The 13,595-nt window shown below is 36.0% G+C and overlaps 1 protein-coding gene across 1 annotated transcript in view; it reads left to right on the forward strand.

Moving 5' to 3' along the window:
- The window catches only part of Itpr (Inositol 1,4,5,-trisphosphate receptor), a 1,293,714-nt gene that overhangs the window by 548,062 nt on the left and 732,057 nt on the right, over window positions 1-13,595 (forward strand). The window contains exon 28 of the mRNA XM_090387283.1: window positions 4,882-5,022. Within this exon, the coding sequence (XP_090243409.1) occupies window positions 4,882-5,022 (141 nt within the window). The remainder of the gene's footprint in view (window positions 1-4,881; window positions 5,023-13,595) is intronic.

The following is a 13,595-nucleotide window of genomic DNA, read 5'->3' on the forward strand; positions in this document are numbered from 1 at the left end:
TCCATTATTTTCCCTGGAATAGAATTTAAATTAACAGGCCTGTAATTACTCTTGTCATCTTTAGATCGGTTTTGTGAATTCATGATACATATGCACATTTCCAGTCCTTGGGGGCCTTCCCTGAAACCAAGGATGCTCTCATAATTATGGCTAAGGGTTTGCTTATTTCCTTTGCTGCCTCCTTTGATATAACTAGATAGATCCCATCCACCTCAGGTGCCTTCCTTATGTTTAACGTCAACGATTTCTCCTCCACTTTGCTCTGAGTTATTACAGAATCATTTAGCTATCTGCTAAAGTTTAATAAGCCTCTGTCATCCACTGGCGCCTCCGTAGCCAGGTGGGAAGGAGCAGCAGTGCGTAGCACATGCTTCTTGATTAGACCGGGGTTCGAGCCCGTCACCACCAAATACGGAAGATACGGAAAGGTCAGGGAATGACCACCACATATCCCGGAGCAATATGGCCTTAGTTGCTAATGCTCCTAAAACACCAAATAACAACAACAATAACGACAACTGTCATCCACTTCCTTTGAGAATTCCTCATGTGTGAATGTAGATACAAAATATTAATTCAGTGTGGCTGCTACCTGAGCAGGATCATCAATGGTCGAACCATCGATATCAAGAATACCAATCTGATTATTCGCCTTCCTTCTGAAGTTTGCATAAGTAAAGACATCTTTGCTGTTTTTCTTTGCATCCTTTGCTAAAAAAAAATCTCATAATCTGCCTTTGGTTGCCTACCCTCCTTTGCAACTTTTTGTGATTAAAGACTGTCTTACGTCTAAAATTGGCTTCTGTGTTGCCTGATAATTTATATGCATCCCATGCATTTTTGTTCTCTGCTATGAGTCTCTAACATGTGATATCTGTTAAGGCCTAAACCTAGAACAGTATTTCTTAGTTGGTATGAAAAGCCTAGTATCTTCCATAATTAATTCCTTGAATGCTCAGATCGTGTCAGTGAAATCATCCTTTATCCCACGCTCCACTTTAAAATCTTGTTCTTTATCCAAACCTTGGTTTTCCAATAAATGTGCTAATGCCGTTCAAGGGAAGAATGTTGCATATCAACATTGGCTTGTTTCTAATTCTTCAGTTTCATTTTCTGCTTACACCAAAGCTCGCAACAATTGTAAAGTAGTTATTAATCAGTCCAAACTAGAGTTTGAACAGGCTAAGAGTAGAAAACTTGCTTCTTGCCGTAATGGTAGCCGAGCATTCTGGTCTCTTGCCAAAGCTATTGGCCGCAACTTTTGTCCATCTCTGCTCCCACCTCTGTCCAAACCAGATGGTTCTGTTTTCACTTCAGCCGAGGATAAAGCTGACCTGCTAGCATCCCATTTTTCTTCCAACTCATGTATTAATGATCTTAGTAAAACACCTCCTACCATTCACAACATGCTCCATTCAATGCCTCTTGTGGTCTTCCGTCAAAAGGATGTCAGAAGGATTTTGACGAATCTTGATACTAAGAAAGCTCCAGGTCCCAATGGTATTTCTCCACTTGTTCTCAAAACCTGTGCTCCTGAACTTACTCCTGTTTTTTTGCCGCCTTTTTTCACTTTTTTATTCCAAAGGTGTTTTTCCTTCTGCTTGAAAATATGCTCATATCCTGCCAGTTCCTAAAAAGGGTGACAAATCCCTCCCATCCATTTATTGTCCCTTTACAATTACTTCTGCTCTTTCTAAAATAATGGAGAAATCAGTTAACCCCCAACTCTTTTATCTACCTAGAAACCTTTCATCTGATCAATGATCACCAGTATTGAGTCCGTCAGTGTCGATCCAGCACCTCAGTCAGGAGGCAAGGAGTGGCAGTGCGTAGCACACGTTTCTTGATTAGACTGGAGTTTGAGCCCATGACCACAAAATACGGAGAATGCGGAAAGGTCAGGGAATGACTAGCACATATCCCCCAAGCAATATGGCCTTAGTTGCTAATGCTCCTAAAAAACCAAAAACAACATCAACAGTGTCGATCCACTGGTGATATTCTGGCTTATGTTACCCATTTATGGATAAATTCAATGGAAAATTTGATGAAACACAAGCAATTGCTCTTGACATCTCAGAGGCTTTCGATCGTGTTCGGCATAAAAGTCTTCTAAACAAACTTTCATCTTAAGATTTGCCATCCGTTTTTTGTAATTGGTTATCCAGTTTTTTTTCTCTGATCGCTCACTGAGGGTGATGGTAGTTGGCTCTCTGTCTTCTAACTTCTCCACTAATGCTGGTGTCTTTCAAGATTCAGTTGTTTCCCCCATTCTTTTCCTCTTGTATATTAGTGACCTCCTTCTATTGACTAAAAATCCTATCCATAGTTTTGCCAATGATAGCACATTGCATTCCACTTTACAATTCAAGAAATCTTTCCCTGCTCAATCAGCTTCAACTTCTCGAATATCTGCTACCAAATCCTTAAATGCCAATCTCCAGGTAATCCTCCAGCGGGGCATAGACAAGTTAGTTGATTTCAATCCTTCTAAAACTCAGTTGTGTCTTATAACTCGCAAAAAGGATTCTTCTCCTCCTATTCTTATCTTTGGTGACACTCTGATTTCTATGTAAGTTGATATCTCTCTTTTGGGGATTACCCTGACTTATAATCTCTCTCTCTCTCTCTCTCTCCCCCTCCCTCCCCCCCCCTCCCCACAAGCACATTACAAATATTGCTTCCTCTGCATATAAAAAACTTGGTTTTGTCTTTCACTCTCAGTGTTACTTTTCTTCCAAACAGCTGTTCACTCTGTACAAATAGCAAATCTGACCTACCATGGAATATTTCTCCCATATGTGGGGTGGTGCACCCAAAATCTATCTGAGGCTTCTATATTCCATTCAGAAGAGAGCAATTAGGTTAATTAATAACTCATCTCTAACAGAGTCTCTCCACTCGCTGTGTCATAGGTGTACTATTTCTTCTGCATGCCTTTTCTAAAGATACTTCTATGGGTACTGTTCTTGTGAATTTGCTTCTATAATTCCTGCTCTCTTTATTTTTTAGTAATCCCAAAAGAGATATATCTCCTCATTTATTCATTCAACTGCCGTTTTCTGGAAAGATTCATCGATTTTGCCGATAAAGAGACAGTCTTTAAAAGATTTTCATTGCCATTGAATAACCCTGATATTAACAAAATTCCAGATAAATATCAAATGGAAATATTGGAAATGCAAGAAAAAACAGAATTAAAAAGAATTTTTTTGGAATTATCTCAACACGAATTTTATAAAAATTTGAACCGAGAAGAATTTCCACAGGTGATAAGTAATGCAAAGAAAGTTATGTCATTATTTGGAAGCATATACAGATGTGAACCGTTTTTTTTTTTTTTTTTTTTCAAAAGTGACATTTATAAAATCCAAGAACAGGTCCCGAATTTCTGATGTAAATTTGGAAAATACTCTGCACATTGTTATGACAAATTGATTCGCTGATAAAAAATAAACATCAAATTTTTTATTAAATATTATAAAAAGAGAATATTGCAATTTTTGTTACTGGAGTTGTGTTTGTACTTTGTTACTATAATTGTATTTTTGTAATTTTACCTTAAATTCATTTTTGTTATTAATAAAATTAATTATATGTAGAATTATGTATAAATATTATAATAAATAACATAAAACTGTTTATGACAATTTTTACATTATGCACCATTTTAATAATCCTAAAAATCATGGAAAGTTTAAAAAAAAAAAAAAATGGCCCGCATGTACCTCACAGACATTTTATTTGGCCCGCCATTTAAAAAGGTGCCCATCCTTGGTCTAGGGCATGATTAGATGGGAGACACCCAAGCCTCTCTGGTCTTACAGATGAGTACATCACTGGAAATTCATATAGGTCTGTATTTCTGACCATGTGCACTTGTTTGTAGTGAGTATTCTTATTGGATCACCAATGCACATTTCAAGAATTGAATGTCCCATGTTGCAGGCCACAACAGTGTTGAATTGGCTTGATAAAGATTTTAGTGATTCCACTGTCCTGAAAATGCCAACAGACTCACCCGATCTCAGCCCAATATAGCCTTGGGAGAACATTCATTAGACTGAGAACCATAGTGACCATCATGGAACAGGTTTTTTGAAACCTGGATCCTGTACAATTGAATATTCGAAAATGGGACTCCATTGTGATCACCATGGGGTGTCATAATAATAATAATAATAATAATTATTATTATTATTATTATTATTATTATTAGCCATATGGTGCAAAGAAGCCTGAGGCTTATGCTGCACCAGCCAAAAAAAAGTTCCAAGTTACCCTGAGAGAGAGAGAGAGAGAGAGAGAGAGAGAGAGAGAGAGAGAGAGAGAGCGAAGAATGATGATATCCAGCACAGGACTCTGGGTGTGCTAAGCCCATACTCACCAGATGTGAGCTCCTGGGGTTATGTAAACATCCTCCCGCACCTCAGAGTCTGTGCTGCAATGTATCCATGCCATGCTGTATAGTAAAAATGGGCATCCAGCTACTAGGTAGGTGTTCCTGAAGCAAAGTTCTATCAGTGTATTTGTTTATACCAAATGCCATTTAATTTGGATAAATAGTTGTAGTTTTTTATCCTATAAATAGGATACAAAATTTCAAATTCCTATAAATTTTTGCTATAAATAGTAAGCCTGCATATGTGTAACTGCAAAGAAACAGTCCAAAATTTCCTGGTAATTTAAATAAGTTAAATTTAAGATAATATAAACAAACAATAAGTAGCAATAAATAAATTAAAAATGATAAATAAATAGAAAAAAAAATAAGTAGATACATTTATAAGTGGAAATTTTGGCATACATTTTATTGTACTATCACAACGTATGAGAGAACTAATCACGTATTTCTTGCTTTTTTTTTTCCCCCACATTTAGATTCTCCTTCGGCTTACTCGTTTATGTGTCCAAAACACACCTGGTGGTGGAAAGAAACCACGAAAGCATGAGCAAAGGCTACTTCGTAATATGGGGGCACATGCTGTTGTTTTGGAGTTGTTACAGATTCCATATGATAAGGTTTGTAATTCTTACTATTTTCATTTTGTTCATTAAGTTTAATTATACAAGCTGCTCCTGAGTTTTGTATGGTTGTTGGATACAGATATGCCATGGGAAATGTTCAAGGGCTCTAAGAATGGGGATTAGGAATTCTTCTCATATATGAATATGAGAAAGAAGAGAGTAAATCAAATAGGTCTCTTAATTGGCTGCAATGGAAGGTCCATATAAAACCCAGCAGAAATGGCTGATGAGTTGAACATATTTTCCATCGATATTTGCAGTTGAAAGCATGCGTGAAATTCTGGGAAATGATATGGTATCAGACTGCTGTAAAATAAGTGATATAATAATCTCACATCATTTGTTAGAAAAGCTACTGAGATTAAAGGAGAACATTGCTCCAGGGTAGGGTAATGTATATTCAGTTGTAATTAAAAAGCTGCATATCAGTGTATCAAACTGTTGGAAATGTTAATGAGAGAATGGTTGAACTCTTGGAATATTCCCTTGGACAGGAGAAGTGCTAATGTGTCCCCAATCCACAGAGGTGTTGCTGAATAGGAAGTAGATATCTATAGGCCAGTCAATTTGACTTCTGTAGTGGGGGAGATTGGAGAATATGTAGTTAAGGATGCCATTCAGGCCATCTTGACAAGAATAGTACCTTAAATAGATTCCAGCATGAGCTTGTTAAGTGCAGATCATGCCTGGTAAATTATCATGATGTAGTCATTAAGCAGTTGGATACAGGTAACAATTTGGACATTATGTATCTAGACTCTAGTAAAGATTTTTATACAATCCCACTTGGAAGACTAATATATACACTGTAAGAAGTTGGAGTTATTGTTGATTCTATACTGGATTGCAGGCTAGCTAAAAGATAGGAGACAGAGGATTGTCATAAATGGTCAGCCTTCAGTGTGAACAAGCATAACAGGTGGGGTCCTCGGGGATCAATGTTGGATCTCCTCCTATTTCTAATTTTCATAATTGAATTGATGAGGGTATCCAAGGTGTATTGTCAAAGTTTGCTGAACATTATAAGATGGAAACAGTGGTTAACAATCCAATCCTGGCTGTGTTGCTTCAAAAATACTTTGATTGGTTGCATATGTGATCCAAAAAATGCCCTCTAATGTTTAATGCTTCTAAATATAAGGTTATGCATTTGTGGAACAGAAATCCTGAAGTTACACTAGTGAGAGAGAGAGAGACAGAGAGAGAAGCTGTTGTTGTTGTTGTTTGGTTTTTAGGAGCATTAGCAACTAAGGCCATATTGCTCCGGGATATACGGTGGTCATTCCATGACCTTTCCGCATTCTCCATATTTGGTGGTGACGGGCTCGAACCCCGGTCTAATCAAGAAGCGTGTGCTACGCACTGCTGCTCCTTCCCACCTGGCTACGGAGGCGCAGAGAGAAGCTAAAAGTGGTACAAATATAAAGGGACACAAATATAAAAATATCAGGGAATAAAGGAATATTGTATCTCATGGAGTTCACCCATGGGCAGTAAGTTGTTGAACATTGGAATAAGTTATCTTCTGTTGTGCAGTGAGTCTGACTAAGTTTAAAGCTGAATTCAATGATTACTTTTTGGGAATGGGGATTATATGATTATTATATTTTATTTGAATTTTTATTATTATTATTTTATTTATTTAATTTTGGCTGATGCAGAAAAAAAAAAAACAGTTGCTTCCTTGTATTATCATTCAGCCTTACTAATACTGATATTAATACTTTCAGACAAAATTATTCAGTTTTAACAATCACAAAATATATTATCTGAATAGTTCTTTTACTGATTTTAGGAAACAACAATTCGATAACTAATATTGGAATATTTGTTTGCATATAAATATTTGAACTTATATAAATTGAACTTGTATAATTTTTACAGGCACTGTTGTTTAATATTTTTTGAAGTGCTCTCTTCAGTAAAAAGTCACCCCATATTATATTAATTGAGTTTAACTGCTGGTTCCTATTTTCCTGATAATTCTCTTGAAACTTAAACTTGAAACAGATACTAATATTGACTTAATCGTAGGCTGACCATACATCCCATTTTTTTGCTTTGTGCCAGCCATCCCGTCAGTTTAGTAAAAATGTCATTTTTGTCCCATTTTTTAAAAAAAGACTTTAAAAAATGCTAAATATTGGCGCAACATAACCTATAATCGTGATACCGTAAGATGGTTGCCATTGTAGGTAGTAGTCAGTTGTGTAACCACAAGTAGAGGCACATTGATGAATTGCTGAAAATTCCATCTGCCTGTGGTTACCACCACGACTGAACAAGACTGACATTTTTTATTATAGGCCTTTAACGTCAGTTGTGTTGCATGTCAGTAGTTGGAATTTGTTCTGTGTGCTTGTCAGTTATCGCATACACATGCTTGAAAGTTTTTATTTTATAATTTTAAAAGTTTTAAGCTTTAAAATTTTAAATATCAAAAAAGGGAAATTGCGCATTTAACGAAGACTTTCAAAAAGAATTCAAATTTATTAAACTGGACAATTGGAATGGTGATAAAACAAGTTGTTTGTCAACATTTTAATGTTCATTTTTATGTTGCTCATGGAGGTAGGAGTGACATTAACCAACATCTACATAGCCAGAAACATAAGGATGCTGAGAAAACTTTGAATTCGGTTCAGAGCATCAGCTCGTTCATCATAAGATGTTGATGGAGAAGGTGATAAAATCACAGCATGCAAAGCTCTTGTCGCCTATCATACCGTGCATCACAATCAGAGTTTTCGTACAAATAACTACTTGTCAAAATTGATAAAAAAAAGATTTATCAACCAAAAGTTTCTTTCACATGTATAAAATCAGAGGCAATAATTACTAACATTTTATTACCATATGTATTGGATGAAGAAATAATGGATTTAAATGAAACCAAAAGCATTACAATAAGTTTATCAAACAAAAAAGTCATGAAACTTTTCAATTGTTGTGCGGTACTTTTTTGCCAAACTGTGGTGCTAAAGTTGAAATTATAGATTATACTTCTTTTCCTGGTGAAACATCCGAACTACAGAGTATTATGTTGAGGAAAATAATAGATAAATTCTCCTTACAAAAGAAAATTGTTGCTCTGTGTGCAATACCATACAATACCAACACAAATTTTGGATGTAAAAGAGGTGGTAAAAATAATGTATGGAGAAAAATTGAAAATGAGTTGGAGCAAGAGATTATTGGTTGTGGTGCACGTATTATTCACCATTGTCTCTAGTGTGCTGTTGACTGATTACCAGTCGATATTGATTGTTTTGCAGTTAAAATATACAAATACTTTTTTTATATACACTGTCAGTCTTAAAACGTGTTGTGAATTTTCAGGAGAAAATTATGCAAAATTATTGGAACATGGAAATACAAGATTTTTGGCAATAATCCCATCAATTGACAGAATTTTAAGCATGTTTGATGGATTTTGTTCATATTTTCTTTCTCAAAAGAAATGTTCTGTTATGTTGAAAAAATTAGTTGAAGATCTCTGTTTGAAATTATGGTTGTCATTTGCAAGAGATCAAGTTTCAACATCCCAAACATATATTAGTTTTATTAAAAAAGATAATATTTCAGCTATAAATATTAAAAGTTTTACAAACATATTAGACACCAGAAGAAACTTAAATTTTTATAACAAAAATGTTAAAAATAAACTAAAAGTGTTAATAGATGGAGGTGAAATTAGTGAGGTCAAGTTTTTTGAAGTAGTTAACTTTTATGAAACCAGCTTAGAATATGTAAATAAGTGGAAATACAGCTTGGGAAGTACTGAGAAAGGTACTTGAATGGAAAAAAAAAAATACAGGACAGTTTCAATGAGGAGCTTTTTACCCAAACAAGAGCAAACAAAACTCTCATATTTGATCAGTGAGCATTTATATAAGCAATAGTTGTCAGACAGTTGGACACATGCAATGAAGAAAACATTTCTGTATCTGATAGATGGGTTCAAATATTTTCTGAAATGCTTGAAAAATATGTAGCTTTCCAGGATTTAATAAAGTTGTGGAATTTAGTACTGTTGTGGTACTTCCAGGTAGGTTCTTTGCCTACCTGGAAGTACAGCTTGTGTGGAGAGAATATTTGCCATAATGAATAAGCATGTCGCTGAAGGCGAAATCCAGATTAAGTGTTGAAACCCTGAAAGCCATGTTAATTATAAAGCAAAATTGTAATATGGAATTCGATAAGTTTTACGACAAGATTAAAAGACCATAATTTGTTACACAAAATAAGTTCATCCAAAAAATATTCTTGGTGTGAACTTGATGATGAACAGTCCATCCCCAACCTCCACGTCAACCTAAAAACCTTTTGTTGAATATTTTTTTTCTGCTCTTTCCAAACAACATTTCTTCTCTTTCTTCTCCTCGTCCCATTTTGGCCTCAAAGAATTATGATCATCTATGAGTCGTGGAGGGAGGAGTGAGATTAACCAACATCTAAGTAGCCAGAAACATATGAATGCTGATGACAAGAAATTTGAATTTGGTTAAAAGAATCACCTTGTTGATCTTCCCATTTTGGCCTCAAGGAATTATGATCAGCCTACTTAATTGTTTGATTACATGATTACACATGTATAGTGAATAGGATAGAACATTAATATATAACAGTAGAATATGGTTAAATAATTAGAGACCACCAGTAAGTAAACACAAACTACTATATCCAAATGCTGCTTAATGTAGAGAGTAGGATAGAAAAATGACACACATTGATAAACACAAATTTGCTATAATTGAAATTCTGCATAACATAGTGGATAGAGTAGAAAATATAAACCACTACAAATATGCATATTCCACTAAATGTTACGTAATATAAACTATTAACCTTTTTTTAACTTTTTACTTTTTTGCTTAAACTTTTTTGCAATTACTAATGCACAGATTGTTCATTTACCTACAAGAATACCGGACAATCCTAACCCTACAGCAAACACGCTTGATATTTTTTCACAAACAACCCTTCTAAGTACATGGTCGAAGTGAGTGGTCCTTGAGGCACCTCAGATCACAACTTGGTTATTGTCTCTTCTCCAATGGAGCCTTTATCTTGTGACTATTCCCAACGTCATGTTGTATGGCATTACAAGAGTGCAAAATGGGATGACCTGGGAAATTTCTTTTCTTCTTTTCCTTGGTCGGATTACTGTTTCAAAACTTCTGATGTCAATGTTTGCTCGGATCATGTCAGTGAAATTATTCTTGTAGGAATGGAATCCTTTATTCCACACTCCACTATAAAATCTCGTCCTTTATCTAACAAAACTCTCTCTTAAAACTCTCATTTATTGGAAAACCCTTGGTTTTCCAATAAATGTGCTAAGGCTGTTCAAGAGAAGAACGTTGAATATCATAATTGGCTTGTTTCCAATTCTTCAGTTTCATTTTCTGCCTACACTAAAGCTCGCAACAAATGTAAAGCAGTTATTAATCAATCCAAACTAGATTTTGAACAGATTAGAGTAGAAAACTTGCTTCTTGCCCTAATGGTAGCCAAGTATTCTGGTTTCTTGCCAGACTATTCTCATCTCTGCTCCCACCTCTGTCAAAGGATTAGAGTAGAAAACTTGCTTCTTGCCCTAATGGTAGCCAAGTATTCTGGTTTCTTGCCAGACCATTCTCATCTCTGCTCCCACCTCTGTCAAAACCAGATGGTTCTGTTGTTACTTCGGCCAAAGATAAAGATGACCTGCTAGCATTCTATTTTTCTTCCAACTCGTGTATTAATGATCTTGGGAAAACACCTTCCACCATTCACAACATGCTCCATTCAATGCCTCCTGTGGTCTTCCGTCAAAAGGATGTCAGAAGGATTTTGACGAATCTTGATGCTAAGAAAGCTCCAGGTCCCGATGGTATTTCCCCACTTGTTCTCAAAACCTGTGCTCCTGAACTTACTCCTGTTTTTTGCTGCCTTTTTTCACTTTTTTATTCCAAAGGTGGTTTTCCTTCTGCTTGGAAATTTGCTCATATCCTGCCAGTTCCTAAAAAGGGCGACAAATCCCTCCTATCCATTTATTGTCCCTTTGCAATTAATTCTGCTCTTTCTAAAGTAATGGAGAAATCAATTGACTGCCAACTCTTAAACTATCTAGAAACCTTTCTTCTGATCAATAATCGCCAGTATGGATCCCATCAATGTCAATCCACTGGCGATATTCTGGCTTATGTTATCTATTTATGGACAAATTCAATGGAAAAGTTTAGTGAAACACAAACAGTTGCTCTTGACATATCAAAGGCTTTTGATCGTGTTTGGCATAAAGATCTTCTAAAGAAGCTTCCATCTTATGGTTTGCAAACTTTTTTTTTTAATTGGTTATCCAGTTTTCTCTCTGATTGCTCACTGAGGGTGATGGTAGATGGCTCTCTGTCTTCTACCTTCTCCACTAATGCTGGTATTACCCAAGGATCAGTTCTTTCCGCTCACTCTTTTCTTCTTGTATATTAATGATCTCCTTCCATTGACTGGAAAACCTATCCATAGTTTTGCCAATGATAGCACATTGTATTCCACTTTCCAGTTCAAGAAACATTGCCCTGCTCAAACAGCTTCAAATTCTCGAATATCTGCTACTAATTCCTTAAATACCAATCTCCAGGTAATTCTCCACTTGGGGCAAAAACAACTTAATCGATTTCAATCCTTCTGAAACTGAGGCTTGTCTTCTATCTCACAAAAAGGATTTTTTTGCTCCTATGCTTATCTTTGGTGACTCTCCGATTGCTAGGCAAGATGATATATTTCTTTTGGGGATTACCCTGACTTCTAATCTCTCTTGGCACAAGAATATTACAAATATTGCTTCCTCTACATCTAAAAAACTTGGTTTTCTCTTTTACTCTCGGTGTTATTCTTCCAAATATCTGTTCACTCTGTACAAATCGCAAATCCACCCTACCATGGAATATTGTCTCCACACTTGGGGTGGAGCCCCGAAAGCCTCTCTGAGGCTTCTAGATTCCATTCAGAAGAGGTCAGTTAGGTTAATTAATGACTCCTCTCTACCAGAGGCTCTCCACTTGCTGTCTCAAAGACGTACTGTTTCTGCTGCATTCCTTTTCTACTTCAGTGGGCACTGTTCTTTTGAATTAGCTTCTATAATTCCTGTTGTCTCTTTCAAAACAGTCTGAACACGTGCTGCCACCATCCATTTACTGTCCAACTCCAAAGTCACAGAAACAACTTTTCATCTTCCTCGTTTATTCATTCAACTGCTATTTTCTGGAACAACCTTCCTTCATACGTATTTCCTGAAATTACAGTCTACAGAAGTTCAAGTCTAATGTCACAAATATCTTCTTTTATCTTCTCAACCTCCAACCCATGCACAGTATTAAGTACTATAGATTCTAATACCTCTCATGTTTGGGGTTTACATAAATAAAAAAAAAAAAAAAAAACCTATAGTAAAGTGTATGCCAGTAGCATGAAGAACCAGTAGAGCGAAATAATTACTAAACTCAAAAAAATAATACAAAAAAGAAAAGCAAAAAGAGGGAAGATGGAGCAGCAAAATAATGAAGGAAGAGGGTATTGTGGAAAAAATGGTTCTAATGCAATTTAAATTTTGGAAATCAATTACAAAGCAATTTGAAAGCCATTTACAAACAAATTTAATGGTGCTGCTGACAGCCCAGTGAAATATCAGCAAAATAGAAATGTGCACTACCAACAATACGGGACGAATTAAACTAAAAATAATAAATAATAAAATAAAAATAAGAGTGGCCATTATGCCCCATCTAGACAGAGGACCGCAAGGCCAATAATGGTCAAGGAATCACTGCATTTCAAACATTCGACAAATCCATACTTCCCTCTGTAGCCTAAGATTGAACTAGATTCGATCTTAGTATCTTTCTGTCATTGCATCGAGTTGTCTAATGTTCGAAATGCAGCGATTCCATTACCAGTATTGACCTCGTTATTTGTAAAATCTGATGTCAGCTGAAGTGCTTGCTAAAGGAGAGTCTGCTTCTACAGGGATGGGATACACTTAAATAGAACAGGTGCAAGAATATTTGCTGATGCTATCGAGGTAGTGTTAGGTGGGTGGGAAATCTGCTAGCTTCTTGCACTGATCCTATTGCAATGATCAGCAGCCTAGAGAGCAAGTTACTGGGGATATCAAGAGTAGCTGGAAGTCATCATGGAACAAGTAAATACACAGGCTATGTTAGGGTAACTAAGCGTAAGAACAGGTGCATGTATACTTGCATGTACACCAATGCTAGAAATATAGTAAATAAATTTGATGAATTTGAAGTGCTGATTAAGGCATCAAAGACAAATAGTGTTGGGATATCATAGACATGGTGTCACAGAGATATATAAGCAGTGCAGAATTGGAATTTGGGGGGTACAATGTGTACAGAAAGAATAGACAGGGTAAGAAGGGGAAGAGGGGTTATGCTGTTAGTTAAGAAACACATAAAATCTAAGAAAGTGCTTCCAGTGGACAGTGGAACGTTGAGTCAGTTAGGTCTCAGACAGTTTTTAAATTCTGTACAGTGGGACCAACTGATGATGTCACAAACAGTAAA

Source organism: Mastigoproctus giganteus, chromosome 13 (genome assembly GCF_048544385.1).
Source record: "Mastigoproctus giganteus isolate SK-2022 chromosome 13, ASM4854438v1, whole genome shotgun sequence".
NCBI classification, from domain to species: domain Eukaryota; kingdom Metazoa; phylum Arthropoda; class Arachnida; order Uropygi; family Thelyphonidae; genus Mastigoproctus; species Mastigoproctus giganteus.